This window comes from Odontesthes bonariensis, chromosome 3, assembly GCF_027942865.1.
Source record: "Odontesthes bonariensis isolate fOdoBon6 chromosome 3, fOdoBon6.hap1, whole genome shotgun sequence".
Classification (NCBI taxonomy): domain Eukaryota; kingdom Metazoa; phylum Chordata; class Actinopteri; order Atheriniformes; family Atherinopsidae; genus Odontesthes; species Odontesthes bonariensis.
In genome coordinates, this window is record NC_134508.1 from 3,127,708 (window position 1) to 3,146,291 (window position 18,584).

General features: G+C 44.6%; 2 protein-coding genes across 2 annotated transcripts; both read right to left on the reverse strand.

Annotated features, from left to right (window-relative positions):
• Positions 1–835: 835 nt before the first annotated feature.
• On the reverse strand, positions 836–2,218 carry LOC142377663 (E3 ubiquitin-protein ligase TRIM39-like). The gene has a single exon (XM_075461973.1). It carries the CDS (start codon positions 2,216–2,218, stop codon positions 836–838), a length of 1,383 nt encoding a protein of 460 aa, XP_075318088.1.
• Positions 2,219–13,054: 10,836 nt separating this feature from the next.
• On the reverse strand, positions 13,055–14,434 carry LOC142377664 (nuclear factor 7, brain-like). The gene is made up of 2 exons (XM_075461974.1): positions 13,300–14,434; positions 13,055–13,251 (listed from the first exon to the last, which is right to left on the reverse strand). The coding sequence occupies exons 1-2, from the start codon at positions 14,432–14,434 to the stop codon at positions 13,055–13,057; spliced, it is 1,332 nt and encodes a 443-aa protein (XP_075318089.1).
• Positions 14,435–18,584: the final 4,150 nt, after the last annotated feature.

Genomic DNA, 18,584 nt, shown 5'->3' on the forward strand with positions numbered 1-18,584 from the left:
ATAATTTATTACAGAATAATAAATCAAATCAGAATGAACAACCAGCAATAGTCAGCAATAATCATCAAACAGATTCAGACACCAAGTCTCACTATTCGGCCCAATAGGGTGCAGCCTCTTTCAACCGCGGGGGTTCAGGAGTCTGGACAACCCACTGAGGCTAAGATCGGTCCTTTCATACAGTCTTCATCACATACACATATTTGTCCAGACAGTTCAAATTCCATCTTTAGTACAGAGCACGTTGGAAAATCAACCATATGACGTTAAACATTATTAGCTGAAGCAGTTCATGCAGTTCTGTTGTAAAACATTTCAGGGAAACCAAGAAAAACACAACATATGAACGAAGAACCCGATTTTCCCATTACGCAAGATTTTGGTGAAAATGTAGCAAAGTCATTGCTTTGGTTGTGTTTGGGATCAAGAAGCAGCTGGCTTGGTCATGAGCAAATATTAATTAATTTCCAATGACAGTTATTGATAATAAACAAAATGATAAGTGAAACTCTTCAATCGTATGGTACCACTGCCACAGGCAGGCGCTTATAACTATTTATAAATCTGGGACAGATATGAGACATACAGAACAGACATAAAGGCTTTGAATCTGAGCTCTGACCTTCAGAACCAGCAACTATTACAGTAAAAATACACAATAACTACAAACTAGAAAATTTCTGAAGAAATTTTGATGGGTGCCAATCTACTGCCCGCCCTATCAACAAACCCTTTACTTCAGTTAAAGTTGAGAGTCTCCTGTCACTAAAAAAACACTGAGTTTCACACGGATCAATAAAGTCTCATGTGAACTGTGTTCTTCATCCTGAACACATCAGATCTGTTCCACCATCACTGAGACCTTCAGAGGTAAAATCTTCACTTCATTATCGGCATCAATATATGGAAACATCTTCTCAGTGAAAGTGTGTGTGAAGGTGTGTATGTGTGTGTTTGTATCAAGATCAGAGAACGTCAGCTTTCCTTTGTTCCAGTCCAGATTCACTCTGATCCTCCGGAGCTTCTTTGGTACTGACAGAAGAGTGGGTTCAGCTGCTGGTGACCATGCTTTGTATTTACCTTCATAGAGCTCAATCATCCATAATCCAGGCAATATGTCTTCCTTCCTATCAGCAGACTCTGCTTTCACACCAAGTTCCCAGATTGTACTGTCTCCAACCTCGACATCCCAGCTGTGAGTCCCTGAGTTAAAGCCCTCAGAACTCAGAACACAGCCGTAAAAAACAAGCCTCTCTGGATTATCAGGAAGGTTCTGTTTCTCTCCTGCACTCACAGCGGTCAGATCCTCAGACAGGATGAGCTTTGGACCAGCAGTGTTTGGGTCCATAATGAGAGGAGTGTAGCAGACCATGTCCTTCATCTTGTTCCAGATGTTGAAGGCCAGGTTGCCCAGGTGTTTGGCCTGGTCTATCAGAGCTCCTGCAGGCAGCTGTGGATCATCCAGCAGGGGGCAGCGCTGGACTCTTTCCACTGCAGCCTTGTAGTGGTTCAGGACTGAGACGCCTTCAGCTCTCAGCTCCTCCTCTGTGGCTCTGACTGTGTCTGAAAGAGCTGCCATCTCTCTGCTCAGAGCCTCCATCTTCTCCTTCATCATCCCACTCTTCTGCTGCTCTTCCTCCCTCAGTGCAGCCAGCCTGGCCTCCTCTTCCTCTGCTAAAAACTGCTGAAGCTTCTTAAACTGCTCCTTAATCTGCCTCTCTGTGTGTCGGGCCTGGACCTTAATGTGTTCTGCTGTTTGATCAAACTTCTCTGTAACTTTCCTCTGGAGCTCCAGTTTCTCCTTTAAGGGTTCCAGAGATTTCTGAAGTTCCTTCTTGTGTTGCTGTGCAGCTTCATCGATGGGTCTGAATCTGTGGTTGGAGTGTTTTTCTGAATCTCTGCAGATGATACAAACCGGCTGCTGATGGTCCAGACAGAAGAGTTTGAGTTTCTCAGAGTGCAGACTGCAGAGAGCCTCTGAAGCTCTGTGATCTCTGTCCTGTACGAAGGACTCACACAGATTCTTCAACACCAGGTTACAGAGTGGTTCTGTCACAGATCTTCTCTTACAAACTGGACACTCTTGTGCTGGTTTCTCCTTCCACCAGCTCCTCAGACAGTCTCTACAGAAGCTGTGGCTACATGACAGAACAACAGGATCTCTGTAGATCTCATGACAGACCGAACAGCAGAAATCTTCCTCTGATCTGGAAGCCATTTAGTCTTTGAGTGAAGCTGAAAACAGCAGACAGAATACAGTCAGCCATGGCTCCCCTCCCAGCTCTACTGACTTCATCAAACTGACTGTTTGTGGTGTTTTTGGTCAAACTCACCTTCAGTGTGTGGAGTGTGAGCAGCTTGAAGTTTCCACTTCTCTCTCCTGCAGCTGGACTCGCTCAGAGGAAGCTGTGAGTTTGGTCTGAAGGTGAATCTGATCGTCTGTGTGTCTCTCTGTAGTGAAGAAGGATCTCTGACTGTTTCCTGCTCCGTCTCAGGTCAGTCGGGTGGAGCTTAAACCTGTTAGACCTGCTGCCTCACCTGTAACTAAGGTGTGTTTCATTCCATGCCTGCCAGCAGGATGACATTCATGACTTTATCTGCACAGTTCAGAAAAACAAACACTATGAAGAATATAAAACATTTAGTTGTGATGCAGCTCTGTCTTCATTACATTACATTACGATCAATTTTGCAGACGCTCTTGTCCAAAGCGATTTACAATAAGTGTGTTCAACATCGGTAGGCAAAAGAACTTCAGGTCACAAGAAATCTTAAGTGCATTTCCTTCCAAAACCAAACAGCCAAGAGCATAACTTGTGCTGGAGTAAGTGCAACTAGAAAATTTCTGAAGAAATTTTGATGGGTGCCAATGTACTGCCCGCCCTATCAACAAGCCCTTTACTTCAGTTAAAGTTGAGAGTCTCCTGTCACATATAAACTTTGAATTAGGTCTGTGTGATGTTGTATGGCTGAGTTATGAGGCCTCAAACATAGGGATGTTTTTTGGCATTTTCCCATACAGCTTTTATGGCATTTTCAAAATGGCCTCGTTAAGTGCTTTTCAATGCATTTCCCCATTGCATTGTGGGTATTTTCAAACTTCCCCTCACAATCAGTTTGAAGGAGAAAAGCAGATCAGATTAATAACATAAAGCTGTTATAACAGGGCATCCATCTTGGCTCCTCCCTCATAAGCAGTCTTAGAACAGAGCAGGCTAACAAGGGGTGGCCCCGGTAACAGGAGCAGGTGCGGCTCGTCTGTGTCTCTGATATGTACGCTCACTATGGCTTCTTAAAATCGCACTGTATATTTGACTGCACTCAACTGTCTCGAACAAACGGTCGCTGTTCGAAAAGTAAAAGTCGTATCCGAATAATTCTTGAACCGTCAGCGCCCCAAGAGACGGCAGAAGCCAGCGGTGTAATTTTCATTTGACTACTATGTGTGGCTCGTTTTTTTATGGCGGTTTTAAAATAATTTTTCACATGGATTTTATGACTTTAGGCCTTTATAATGGAAAATATAGAGGTGATGTCTGGGCTCAGAGGCAATTAGTAAGACATATGTGTGGCAGAGCTCAATGAGTGTGACTTTGGGTGAAAGAGGACAAAAATGCCTACGTTTTGAAGTAAAATTTGTCCAGGTCGGGCAGATATTTCGGACATGAGAGACATTTGTTCAAGGAATTGGTGCAGTATCGAAATTAGAGTGTGGATCTGAGTGGGAGAGACACCTTGGCCAAGATGTCGTCTTCCTAAAACGTAAACTGCCGTTGTGTCAAAGCTGTATAATGTATCAACAAACCCTTTAGTTCAGTTAAAGCCGAGAATCTCCTGTCACATATAAACTTTGAATTAGGTCTGTGTGATGCTGTGTGGCTGAGTTATGGGGTCTCCAAAATAGGCTAGTTTTTGCTCCAACTGCATAAAACTGCCCTATTTTTTCATTTTCAATGCAATTTCCCATCCACATTTTCCCATTTTGCCAGAATTCCTTTCGACTACTGAGAGCCAAACGTAATATCACACCAATCGAGGTCGTTGCGCACGTAGCGGTGTGCTAGTAGCGTGCGCCGAAATTCATGACGGAAACGGGAAAATGATAAGAGTCTGGCAACAGATTAGTATGTGTGTCTAATGCCTTCGGCATTGGTACCCATAATAAGTTAGCTACCTAGACAAATGGGAAAAAAGACAATTTAGAAAACAAAGACAATTTAGGAAACAAATAAGTGCTTAGGAAGCTTGGACGAAACAGGTGATGTCCTAAGAGGGCGGATCTGGGTAGTGTTTCCTGAAGAGATGGGCAGTGACTCAGCTGTCCTAACATCAGTCGGGAGATCGTTCCACCATCGGGGTGCCAGAACAGAGAAAAGCCGTGACCGTGTCGATCGTGCGCAGGGACCGCTGAGTGAGGGGGCAGCCGGCCGCCTGGAGGCCGCAGAGCGAAGTGGTTGGGCCGGGGCGTAGGGCTGGACCACAGCCTGGAGGTATGAAGGAGCTGTTCCTTCCACTGCCCTGTAGGCCAGCACCAGAGTCTTAAACTGGATGCGAGCAGCTACAGGGAGCCAATGTAGAGAGCGGAGAAGGGGAGTGGTGTGGGAGAACTTGAACACCAGACGAGCAGCAGCTTTCTGACCAAGCTCCAGAGGTCTGATGGCAGAAGCCGGGGCGCCAGCAAGGAGCGAGTTGCAGTAGTCCAGGCGGGAGATGACCAGAGCCTGGATGAGCACCTGAGCTGCCTTGTCGGTGAGGAAGGGGCGAATCCTCCGGATGTTGTAGAGGAGGAATCGGCAGGAACGGGTCACTGATGCCATGTTTGCCGAGAACGACAGTTGGTCGTCCAGGGTCACACCCAGATTCCTCGCAGTCCGAGCTGGCTTCACCACGGAGTCATCCATGGTGATGGCCAGATCTCTGAACCGGCACCCCTTCCCCGGGAGAAACACCAGATCAGTCTTGTCCAAGTTGAACTTAAGGTGGTGCATCGACATCCACCCCGAGATGTCTGCCAGACACGCAGCAATGCGTGCCTCCACTTGGGTGTCAGAAGGGGGAAAAGACAGAATCAGCTGGGTGTCATCTGCATAGCAGTGGTAGGAAAAGTTATGGGAGTGGATGATAGAACCAAGAGATGATGTGTAGAGGGAGAAAAGAAGAGGACCCAAGACCGAACCTTGGGGAACCCCAGTGGTGAGCCTACGTGGCTTCGACACAGACCCTCTCAGTGTTACCTGGTAGGAGCGACCTGTCAGGTAGGATGAGAACATGGAGAGTGCAGAGCCAGAAACACCCATTCCCTCCAGGGTAGAGAGAAGGATGTGATGGTTCACTGGGTCAGATGCTGCCGAAAGGTCCAGGAGAACCAGGACAGAGGAGAGAGAGTTGGCTGGAGCAGTTTGGAGTGACTCAGTTACTGCTAGGAGGGCCGTCTCAGTTGAGTTGCCCACCTTGAACCCGGACTGGTGGGGGTCCAAGAGGTTGTTCTGGTGGAGGTAAGAGGACAGTTGTTTAAAGACAGCACGTTCAAGAGTTTTGGACAGGAAGGGTAGTCCTTGATTTCTCTTGACGAGCTGGTTTCTTTAGAAGAGGAGTGACTCTGGCAGTCTTGAAAGCAGAAGGAAAAGAGCCTGATGTCTAAGATGTGTTAATGAGGTGGGTCAGGTAAGGAAGAAGATCAGGTGCAGCAGAATGAAGGAGAGGGGAAGGGACTGGGTCAAGGGAACATGTGGTGGGGCGTCTGGATGTTACAAGGGGAAGGACCTCATCTGCAGAGAGAAGTGGGGCAGAGAGGGAGGAGTGGGAGTGCGACAAGTGTGGGTTGTGTGGACAGCTGGGGGTGAGGGAAGGAAGATATTGTTAACTTTCTTCTCAAAGAAGTCGGCGAAATCGTCAGGGTGGGAGTTGGAGGAGGGACGAGAAAGTTTTAAAGAGTTTTTTGGAGTTGGAAGCAGAAGCTTGAATTTTGTTGCTGAAGAAGGCAGTTTTAGCAGCAGAGAGAGAGGAGGAGAAAGTGGAAAGCAAAGACTGGAAGGCAAGAAGGTCCTCAGGGAGTTTACTTTTTTTTTTCCATTTGTGCTCAGCCGCCCTCAAGCTCCGCCTCAGGCTTACGACTGTGTTCTCCGAGGGACTCTGTGAGAGGTGCTGTGGGATTGCGGGGTACGAGAGTCTCTTTTGCATTTCTCTCTGTCTCCCCACCCTCCCTTTTTTTCTGCCCTGCTTCAGTGTTTCTGAGTTTTGTATTTTGGAGCCTCTCTTTACCCCTTTAGCCCCTCTTTATCAAGAAAATGTGGGCAGCGTTTGAGGGGGTCGGCAGAGCAATCAACACTCAGACTGAGATGTTACGTGAGCAGAATTGAAAGCTGGATGCGACCCTTACACAGGTTCGCAGGCTGGCTGAGGTTCCTGGACTCAGAAGAGAAATGGATTAACCTGGGAGAAAACTGACCGCTCGGACCGGGCGGAAAGGTCCTGGATTTCGTTGTACATCCCACAATTTGGCTGTTTGGATTCGCCATTGAGACGCACCAGCTAAGACTTCAAGGCAGGCGGAAAAATTAAGAGTCTGCTTGACCCAAACAATTTTTGTTATCTCAATCTGGCTTCCCTGTGCTGGCCTTGGCTGCCAGCTGCAACTTCTCCCTGTTGTTATGTAAACAGACGCTCTGCCCTATGTGCTCCCTCCCCTTCCTGAGGACTCCTGTGGAAACTGTTTAGACTGGTTGATAAACTTTCCATCGCACTATCAAGGACAATGGCCTCTGAGACAGTGCTTCATGGACTTACTTGCACACACACACACACACACACACACACACACACACACACACGCTCATTGATTAACATACGCAGTTCCCACACCTCCTCACCGGTCCCAAAAGCTTGATGTTTTGTGTATGTTTTGCTTTTTTTGTGCTGAGGTGTTTTGCAATCTCAAACTGTATCCTGGTAAGGGTAAATTGTGAAATATGATTTTTTTCTCCTCCTCTCACCTAATGTGGTTCCTTTCTCCTATCTGGCAGTGCTCATCACTGAGCTGCATGGCCACGGTCACCCGTCTCCCTTGTTTTGTTTTTATGTTGTCTGTCTGGATGGGTTGTACTGGAACTGTTTGTAATTTCCCCCTCGGGGATTAATAAAGTATTTTGAATTGAACTTGAATTGAATTGAATTGTTGTCAATGGACTGAACGTTGGCAAGTAAGATGGTTGGTGGAGTGGGTTTGAAGTACCTTTTTCGAGTACGGACGAGGACTCCAGCACGTCGACCTCGTTTCTTCCTCCTCTGTCTTGTAGGTAAACAAAGCGGCGGAACAACAAAAAGCCGACTGCAGTCCGAGCTCGTACTCCGGAAAGTTGAAGGAAAGTTCGTGAAATAATCCTTGAAATAATAAACCTATTGATTTTAAACCTACGTCTGCGGTCGGGAGGAGCAGAGACTGCTAATGTCTGCAGCGACCACTTCGTCAGAGGTATGTTAGCTCTCTAACTTGGTTTTTATGGCTGTGTAACGACCAACTAAAGCATTAGTTGGTCGTTAAATGCTCATTTACTCAGTAATGACTATGAAGTTACCGGTAGTCTAATGTGGACTTCATTGGGACTTTTTAGGCTGCCCTAGCGCTTTGGGTGACGTTGAGTCGGTAGACTGGTTTCTGGCGTCAACAGCCTCAATTGTCGGCAAATCTTTAGGTTCTGTCGAAAAGTCACTCATCTTGATGAGATGCGGGTCATGTCCGATATATTTGTTGGTTAATTGTTTGTAACTTTGTCTCGAAACTGGCTCTAATTTCGTACAATACGGACTCTCTGCAACTGTTTCCTCCATAGACGTATTCTCCATTTTTACTTCCTGCCCTCCATCTGAACTCGCGCCGCCACCTTCGCACATCATCATAGTCACGTGACTGAAACCCGGCTATTAAACTCTTTATGGTGGGTGCTGGACTCCATGAGGCCCCTTGTAACGATCCTGTTTGAGATTTATTTATGGACGGGCACATCTGGTTTGGTAACCTTGGGGTCGCATCTCTGCTTAATTCAGATGATGTGGTTCTGTTGCCTTCTTCAAGTCATGACCTTCACCGTGCAAAGGTGGGGTTCACAGCTGAGTGAAGCAGAACAGATTTTATCAAGGTAAACACACTCTGAGACCTGCATGAATTCAGTATCCTCCTGAGGTCACTTTGTAAAGTGTCATGTTTGTAAGAGTCAGAGAGAGTTACATCACAGCCAAAACATGAGACGCCTGGGTCGGGACTTTCCTCCACAGTCACATGACCTTAGAGGAAGCTGTGAGTTTGGTCTGAAGGTGAATCTGATCGTCTGTGTGTGTAATCTCTGACTGTTTCCTGCTCCGTCTCAGGTCAGTCGGGTGGAGCTTAAACCTGTTAGACCTGCTGCCTCACCTGTAACTAAGGTGTGTTTCATTCCATGCCTGCCAGCAGGATGACATTCATAACTTTATCTGCACAGTTAAGAACAACAAACACTATGATGAATGTAAAACATTTTGTTGTGATGCAGCTCACATTTAAACTGTTAAAAACAAGAATAAGCAGCTGAACTCAGCAAGCTTAAGCAAGACAGACTGCAGAGAAGGTAATTGGCTACAATCTTCCATCTCTCCAGGACCTGTATGCCTCCAGGACTCTGAGGCGTGCAGGGAAGATTGTGGCTGATCCGTCCCACCCCGGTCACAAACTCTTTGAGACACTTCCCTCTGGCAGGAGGCTGCGGTCCATCAGGACCAAAACCTCACGCCACAAGAAAGGTTTCTTCTCATCCGCTACCAACCTTATCAACAAGGCCGGGAGCCCCCCATGACACTGATTCTCTTCCTCTCTCCTTCCAGACCTACAAGCTACATTAACATAGCATCTTCAGACCTTTTGCGTTACATTAATGCACAAGTGTATTTATTTGGAACAACTTCATCCTGTCTATCTGCACATTTATAGTATTTATAGCATCCAGCTTGCACTACAGCTTGTGATTTTTTGAGATTCTGTATATATATCTATATTGTCTATACTTAATACTCTGCACCAACTACACCAAGTCAAGTTCCTTGTAAGTGCAAACCTACTTGTCAATAAACTTGATTCTGATTCTGACTCTGGAAATGAGTTCTGGGGATTTTATTTTGCTACATCCTTCTTTTATGAGGAGTCCAAACACTTCAATTCTTTAATAAAGGCTTGATCACTGCTTTTAGAGTCTTTGGACAAACACCTGAAAGATAACATGTGTTAACAACATCCATGAGGTCTGAAGTTAAACAATGCGGCACGTCGCTGAAGTCATCCCACTAGACTCATGTGTAGAAAGCTTCCTATAAGCCCCCGGTAGCCCCAGATAACAACAACACAGCAGCTCTGAGCTAACAGTGCAATAATACGTGTTCATTCATTCATTCGGCTTAAAGTATTTGGGAAATAAAGACAGATAATGCCTTATTTAGAGGCTGTATTGTCTATGCCCTGTATTTCCCTTTATATGGATATACGCGGATCTCGAGTGATCTAAATATCTTCAGAAGGACGCCGACTTTCACCAAACTGTTATCGGTGAGTAGATGAACGTAGTTTATGCCAGAAATAAGGTCCAGGTTAAAGAAAAACGAACTTCCCCTTTGAGGGTCTCAACTTCTTTCAAACTAAGTTTGTTTGTTTGATCAAATCTAGTCTTTATTTTCCTGTTGTACTTTTACAGTGAGCGGAACGTTTCCATTAGCTAAAATGGAGACATTGATTGTTTTCTAATGTTCAAGTTTGTAGAGGCAACAACTGTTTGCTCTGTGGAGAGGAAGCAAAGACAACAATAAGTCTCCTAAGATTTAAATAATTTATTACAGAATAATAAATCAAACCAGAATGAACAACCAGCAATAATCAGCAATAATCAGAGTCAGACACCAAGTCTCACTATTCGGCCCAATAGGGTGCAGCCTCTTTCAACCGCGGGGGTTCAGGAGTCTGGACAACCCACTGAAGCTAAGATCGGTCCTTTCATACAGTCTTCATCACGTACACATATTTGTTCAGAAAGTTCAAATTACATCTTTAGTACAGAGCACGTTGGAAAATCAACCATATGACGTTAAACATTATTAGCTGAAGCAGTTCATGCAGTTCTGTTGTAAAACAGTTCAGGGAAACGAAGAGTAACACAACATATGAACGAAGAACCCAAATTTCCCATTACGCAAGATTTTGGTGAAAATGTGGCAAAGTCATTGCTTTGGTTGTGTTTGGGATCAAGAAGCAGCTGACTTGGTCATTAGCAAATATTAATTAATGTCCAATAACAGTTATTGATAATAAACAAAATGATTAGTGAAACTCTTCAATCGTGTGGTACCACTGCCACAGGCAGGCGCTTATAACTATTTATAAATCTGGGACAGATATGAGACATACAGAACAGACATAAAGGCTTTGAATCTGAACTCTGACCTTCAGAACCAGCAGCTATTACAGTAAAAATACACAATAACTACAAACTAGAAAATTTCTGAAAAAATTTTGATGGGTGCCAATCTACTGCCCACCCCATCAACAAACCCTTTACTTCAGTCACATATATTACTTTAGTCACATATAAACTTTGAATGATGTCTCTGTGATGCTGTATGGCTGAGTTATGAGGCCTCCAAAATAGGGCAATTTTTGGCTCTTTAAGTGCTTTTCAATCTGCGAGGCCCAAAATGAAGAAGACAGGTCTGCTGAAAACAGTTATGTCATTTTTATCAAGGTCCTGTTTAAAATACAGCTTTTATGGCATTTTCAAAATGCATTTTGGGGCCTCGTTAAGTGCTTTTCAATCAATTTTCCCATTGGAATATCTTTCAGAGGCCCAAAATGCAGAAGAAAGGTCTGCTGAAGAGAGTTATGTCGTTTTTATCAAGGTCCTGTTTAAAATACAGCTTTTATGTCATTTTTTAAATGCTCGTTGAGCCCCAAAATGTTCTTGTTAAGTGCTTTTCAATCGATTTTCCCATTGCATTCATGTCTGCTGAAGACATTTATGTCATTTTTATCAAGGTCCTGTTTATAATACAGTTTTTGTGGCATTTTCAAAATGCCCTCGTTAAGTGTGCATTTTCCCATTGCATTGTGGGTATTTTCAAAATTCCCCTCATTATCAGTTTAAAGGAGAAAAGCAGATCAGATTTATAACATCAAGCTGTTATAACAGGGCAGCCATCTTGGCTCCTCCCTCATAAGCAGTCTTAGAACAGAGCAGGCTCACAAGGCGTTGCTACGGATACGGCACCAGCTGCGGCTCGTGTGAGTTCCAACTGACATTTGTACACAGACTATAGCCCTTTTTCCATCAGATTCTGTAGCGAATTAAAAGTTATATCGCATTACTTTGTTGCGATATAAGATGCGTTCGGTTGGTTTTCCATCAAACAGGACGATTCTAGCGAAATAAAATGACATCACCGGAACGTGCTGATGCGCATTATTCTGACTCGACCAGATGATTTTCCATTACAAAAGTGGCAAATTGTAGCGAATTAGAATGCTCGGTAGCGGGAATTTAATTGCTCGCGCTGTTATTGTCAGCCAGCCTCCTGTTATAACAGTTGCTATAACTTTCAAGGCTATACGTACCTTTTCACCACCGGCTTTCGTTTTATTTATTAGGCTAGTTACTTATTTAGAGTTATGGACCGTAGGATAGGACTAAACATGCTGCTAGTGCTGCTGTCAGCTTATAATAGCCGTCAGAAATTTAAGAAGGAGGATGAGAGCGAGGGGAGAATTAATTATGCTGCTTCAGGACCACCCGAATTGTGTTTATAAAAAGCAGAGTCTCTGCTCTCGACCAGTTGTTTCTTTTATCATCGGACATTGTTGTTACTAGTTGTTGCTGCTGTTTTGATACCGACAGGATAGGTGAAATGGGGCGGCTGAGCGGCTCAACAACAACATTCGAATCCTCGCACTTTACCAATACCATCTGCGCATGCGTGGCTAGTCTGAATCGCATTAACCTTTTCCATCACTTCTGTAGCGATACAACTTAGCCCTGAACCACCTATTTCGAGCGAATTGATTTAATGCGACAAAACAGGCGTTCTAGCGATTTAACCGTTTTTCCATCACATGTATCGCACTAACTTCTGATGCGCATCAAATTAAAGCGAATCATGTCGTTGATGGAAAAAGGGCTTATGAGTTTTTAACTTTGGAGTTTTTTTTTTGACTGCACTGTCTCGAACAAACAGTCGCTGTTCGAAAAGTAAAAGTCATATCCGAATAATTCTTGAACCGTGAGCTTCAAAAGAGATAGCAGAAGCCAGCGGTGCAATTTTTATTCGGCTACTATTTGTGGCTCGTTTTTATGGCAGTTTTCAAATTAGTTTTCACATGAATTTTATGAGTTTATAATGGGCGGAATGCGAGCCGGAGGGCGGACTCTCTTTGCTCAGAGGCAATTTGTGAGAAAACTGTGAGGCAGAGCTCAATGAGTGTGACTTTGGGTGAAAGAGGACAAATATTCCTACGTTTTGAAGTAAAATTTGTCCAGATCGGGCAGATATTTTTGACATGAGAGGCATTTGTTCGAGGAATTGGTGCAGTATCAAATTTTCAGTGAGGATTTAAGTGGGAGAAGCACCTCGGCCGAGCTTTACTCTTCCTAAAACATAAACTGCGGTTGTGTCAAAGCTGTATAATGTATCAACAAACCCTTTTGTTCAGTTAAAGCCGAGAGTCTCCTGTCACATATAAACTTTTAATGATGTCTGTGTGATGCTGTATACCTGAGTTATGAGGCCTCCAAAATAGGGTCGTTTTTGCGCCAACTGCAAAAAACTGCCCTATTTTTTCATTTTTAATGCATTTTCCCATCCACCATTTTCCTGTTTTTTCCGATTTTGCCGGAATTCCTTTAGAGTAATGAGAGCCAAACGTTGTTGCACACCGATCGAGTTCGCTCAAAAGATCAATACATCTAAAATGTTCCTGTTTGAAGATGAAAACACTGAGTTTCAAACAAATCAATAAAGTCTCATGTGAACTGTGTTCTTCATCCTGAACACATCAGATCTGTTCCACCGTCACTGAGACCTTCAGAGGTAACATCTTAGCTTTATTATTAGTGGAAATATATGGAAACATCTTCTCAGTGAAAGTGTGTGTGAAGGTGTGTATGTGTGTGTTTGTATCCAGATCGGAGAACGTCAGCTTTCCTTTGTTCCAGTCCAGATTCACTCTGATCCTCCGGAGCTTCTTTGGTACTGACAGAAGAGTGAGTTCAGCTGGTGGTGATGACGCTATGTATTTACCTTCGAAGAGCACAATCATCCAGGATCCAGAGTCTATGTCTTCCTTCCTTTTAGCAGACTCTGCTTTCACACCAAGTCCCCAGATTGTACTGTCTCCAACCTCGACATCCCAACTGTGAGTCCCTGAGTTAAAGCCCTCAGAACTGAGGACAGCCAATCTTCTGAACCTCTCTGGATTATCAGGAAGGTTCTGTTTCTCTCCTACACTCACAGCGGTCAGATCCTCAGACAGGATGAGCTTTGAACCAGCAGTGTTGGGGTCCATAATGAGAGGAGTGTAGCAGACCATGTCCTTCATCTTGTTCCAGATGTTGAAGGCCAGGTTGCCCAGGTGTTTGGCCTGTTCTATCAGAGCTCCTGCAGGCAGCTGTGGATCATCCAGCAGGGGGCAGCGCTGGACTCTTTCCACTGCAGCCTTGTAGTGGTTCAGGAATGAGACGCCTTCAGCTCTCAGCTCCTCCTCTGTGGCTCTGACTGTGTCTGAAAGAGCTGCCATCTCTCTGCTCGGAGCCTCCATCTTCTCCTTCATCATCCCACTCTTCTGCTGCTCTTCCTCCCTCAGTGCAGCCAGCCTGGCCTCCTCTTCCTCTGCTAAAAACTGCCGAAGCTTCTTAAACTGCTCCTTAATCTGCCTCTCTGTGTGTCGGGCCTGGACCTTAATGTGTTCTGCTGTTTGATCAAACTTCTCTGTAACTTTCTTCTGGAGCTTCAGTTTCTTCTTTAAGGGTTTCAGAGATTTCTGAAGTTCCTTCTTGTGTTGCTGTGCAGCTTCATCGATGGGTCTGAATCTGTGGTTGGAGTGTTTTTCTGAATCTCTGCAGATGAGACAAACTGGCTGCTGATGGTCCAGACAGAAGAGTTTGAGTTTCTCAGAGTGCAGACTGCAGAGAGCCTCTGAAGCTCTGTGATCTCTGTCCTGTACGAAAGACTCACACAGATTCTTCAACGCCAGGTTACAGAGTGGTTCTGTCACAGATATTTCCCTACAAACTGGACACTCTTGTGCTGGTTTGTCCTTCCACCAGCTCCTCAGACAGTCTCTACAGAAGCTGTGGCTACATGACAGAACAACAGGATCTCTGTAGATGTCATGACAGACCGAACAGCAGAAATCTTCCTCTGATCTGGAAGCCATTTAGTCTGTGAGTGAAGCTGAAAACAGCAGACAGAATACAGTCAGCCATGGCTCCCCTCCCAGCTCTACTGACTTCATCAAACTGACTGTTTGTGGTGTTTTTGGTCAAACTCACCTTCAGTGTGTGGAGTGTGAGCAGCTTGAAGTTTCCACTTCTCTCTCCTGCAGCTGGACTCGCTCAGAGGAAGCTGTGAGTTTGGTCCGAAGGTGAATCTGATCGTCTGTGTGTCTCTCTGTAGTGAAGAAGAATCTCTGACTGTTTCCTGCTCCGTCTCAGGTCAGTCGGGTGGAGCTTAAACCTGTTAGACCTGCTGCCTCACCTGTAACTAAGGTGTGTTTCATCCATTCCTGCCAGCAGGATGACATTCATGACTTTATCTGCACAGTTCAGAAAAACAAACACTATGAAGAATATAAAACATTTAGTTGTGATGCAGCTCTGTCTTCATTACATTACATTACGGTCAATTTTGCAGACGCTTTTGTCCAAAGCGATTTACAATAAGTGTGTTCAACATCGGCGGGCAAAAGAACTTCAGGTCACAAGAAATCATAAGTGCATTTCCTTCCAAAACCAAACAGCTAAGAGCATAACTTGTGCTAGAGTAAGTGCAACTAGAAAATTTCTGAAGAAATTTTGATGGGTGCCAATGTACTGCCCGCCCTTTCAACAAACCCTTTACTTCAGTTGAAGTTGAGAGTCTCCTGTCACATATAAACTTTGAATTAGGTCTGTGTGATGTTGTATGGCTGAGTTATGAGGCCTCAAACATAGGGATGTTTTTTGGCATTTTCCCATACAGCTTTTATGGCATTTTCAAAATGGCCTTGTTAAGTGCTTTTCAATGCATTTTCCCATTGCATTGTGGGTATTTTCAAACTTCCCCTCACAATCAGTTTGAAGGAGAATAATATAACAGGGCATCCATCTTGGCTCCTCCCTCATAAGCAGTCTTAGAACAGAGCAGGCTAACAAGGCGTTGCCCCGGTAACAGGAGCAGGTGCGGCTCGTCTGTGTCTCTGACATGTACGCTCACTATGGCTTCTTAAAATCGCACTGTAATTTTGTCTGCACTCAACTGTCTCGAACAAACAGTCGCTGTTCAAAAAGTAAAAGTCGTATCCGAATAATTCTTGAACCGTCAGCGCCCCAAGAGATAGCAGAAGCCAGCGGTGTAATTTTCATTGGGCTACTATGTGTGGCTCGTTTTTTATGGCCGTTTTAAAATAATTTTTCACATGGATTTTATGATTTTAGGCGTTTATAATGGGCGGAATGCGAGCTGGAGGGTGGACTCTCTTTGCTCAGAGGTGAATTGTGAGAAATCTGTGAGGCAAAGGTCACAGAGTGTGACTTTGGGTGAAAGAGGACAAAAATGCCTACGTTTTGAAGTAAAATTTGTCCAGATCGGGCAGATATTTTGGACATGAGAGACATTTGTTCGAAGACTCTGGCAGTCTTGAAACCAGAAGTAAAAGAGCCTGGGGAAAGTTGGCAAAATCGCAGTTTGTTGAACTTTGGTCCGTGCATTTAGTTCATCCATCTTGTTGTCAATGGACTGAACGTTGGCAAGTAAGATGGTTGGTGGAGTGGGTTTGAAGTACCTTTTTCGAGTACAGACGAGGACTCCAGCACGTCGACCTCGTTTCTTCCTCCTCTGTCTTGTAGGTAAACAAAGCGGCGGAACAACAAAGAGCCCACTGCAGTCCGAGCTCGTACTCCAGTGGTTCTGTGTGGTTATGTTGGTGTCACACTCATGGGACTTTGCCATGTTTTTAGTTTTATGTTAAAGTGTCAAAGTCACTCATCTTGATGAGGTACGGGTCATGTCCGATATATTTGTTGGTTAATTGTTTGTAACTTTGTTTCTAAACTGGCTCTAAATTCGTACAATACGGACTCTCTGCAACTGTTTCCTCCATAGACGTATTCTCTATTTTTACTTCCTGCCCTCCACCTGAACTCGCGCCGCCGCCTTCGCACATCATCATAGTCACGTGACTGAAACCCGGCTATTAAACTCTTTATGGTGCGTGCTGGACTACATGAGGCCTGCCCCTTGTAACGATCCTGTTTGAGATTTATTTATGGACGGGCACATCTGGTTTGGTAACCTTGGGGTCGCATCTCTGATTAATTCAGATGATGTGGTTCTGTTGGCTTCTTCAAGTCATGACCTTCACCGTGCAAAGGTGGGGTTCACAGCTGAGTGAAGCAGAACAGATTTAATAAAGGTAAACACACTCTGAGATCTACATGAATTCAGTATCCTCCTGAGGTCACTATGTAAAGTGTCATGTTTGGAAGAGTCAGAGAGAGTTACATCACAGCCAAAACATGAGACGCCTGGGTCGGGACTTTCCTCCACAGTCACATGACCTTAGAGGAAGCTGTGAGTTTGGTCTGAAGGTGAATCTGATCGTCTGTGTGTGTCTGAAGAAGAATCTGCTGTTTCCTGCTCCGTCTCAGGTGAGTCGGGTGGAGCTTAAACCTGTTAGACCTGCTGCCTCACCTGTAACTAAGGTGTGTTTCATTCCATGCCTGCCAGCAGGATGACATTCCTGACTTTATCTGCACAGTTCAGCACAACAAACACTATGATGAATGTAAAACATTTTGTTGTGATGCAGCTCACATTTAAACTCTGTTAAAAACAAGAATAAGCAGCTGAACTCAGCAAGCTTAAGCAAGACAGACTGGTGAGGAGGTAATTGGCTACAATCTTCCATCTCTCCAGGACCCGTACTTCTCCAGGACTCTGAGGCGTGCAGGGAAGATTGGGGCTGATCCCTCCCACCCCGGTCACAAACTCTTTGAGACACTTCCCTCTGGCAGGAGGCTGCGGTCCATCAGGACCAAAACCTCACGCCACAAGAAAGGTTTCTTCTCATCCGCTACCAACCTTATCAACAAGGCCGGGAGCCCCCCATGACACTGATTCTCTTCCTCTCCCCTTCCAAACCTACAAGCTATATTTACGTAGTATCTTCCAGACCTTTTGCGTTACATTGACGCACAGTCTCTATTTATTTGGTACGACTTCATCCTGTTGTATATCTGCACATCTATAGTATTCAGCTTGCACTACTGCTTGTTATTTATTAAGATTCTGTATATATATCTATATTGTCTATACTTAATACTCTGCACCAACTACACCAAGTCAAATTCCTTGTAAGTGCAAACCTACTTGGCAATAAACTTGATTCTGATTCTGATTCTGACTCTGGAAATAAGTTCTGGGGATTTTATTTTGCTACATCCTTCTTTTATGAGGAGTCCAAACACTTCAATTCTTTAATAAAGGCTTGATCCCTGCTTTTAGAGCCTTTGGACAAACACCTGAAAGATAACATGTGTTAACAACATCCATGAGGTCTTAAATTAAGCAAAGTGGTGCATGTTGCTGAAGTCATCCCACTAGACCAGACATCCCAAGTCTCCCGGAAGTTCCGGGAGTCTTCCTGATATTGATAGTTAATCACGGATGCCCGCGAGTCGGAGAAAATATCCCGGATTTTAGACTATTTGAGGGAGTGTTTTTTTTTTTTTTTTTCAATGCGAGTGAGAGCGTGCAGGCAATACAATAACTCGTGCACCATGCGCCTTTTGACTGCACAGGCACAAGAGAGAGAGGGGTGTGGGGAGAGGTTGCTTGTGAAACCTGTGCGTATCTGTCCAAAGCGATGCTCTGGTCAACGAGCGTTCAAGGCGACTGCTTGTCAGAGGGCGCGCTGATTGGTTTAGTCAGCAAAATAAGCCAATAACGTTCGTTGTGGGAGGGCTTCTATTTGCTCTCTGACAGTCACCACTCAAAACTGTGCATCCTGCAAAATGGCAGAGGGTGAATCCTCGAGTAAAAAACGAAAATATAAGACTCATTTTACAGCAGAAGCATCCCCCTGAAATGAGTTTTTGGAACTTGGGATGTCTGCTAGACTCATGTGTAGAAAGCTTCCTATAAGCCCCTGGTAGCCCCGGATAACAACAACACAGCAGCTCTGAGCTAACAGTGCAATAATACGCGTTGATTCATTCATTCGGCTTAAAGTATTGGGGAAATAAAGACAGATAAAGCCTTATTTAGAGGCTGTATTGTCTCTGCCCTGTTCTCTCCCGTTATATGGATATACGCGGATATTCAGTGAT

Bases quoted from the DNA above. Each gene is read 5' to 3' on its own strand.
- LOC142377663 (XM_075461973.1), bottom strand. From the start codon at position 2,218: ATGGCTTCCAGATCAGAGGAAGATTTCTGCTGTTCGGTCTGTCATGAG.
- LOC142377664 (XM_075461974.1), bottom strand. From the start codon at position 14,434: ATGGCTTCCAGATCAGAGGAAGATTTCTGCTGTTCGGTCTGTCATGAC. The intron at 13,252-13,299 runs GTAAATACATAG...CTCTTCTGTCAG, and splicing joins GATGATTGTGCTCTTCGAAG to TACCAAAGAAGCTCCGGAGG.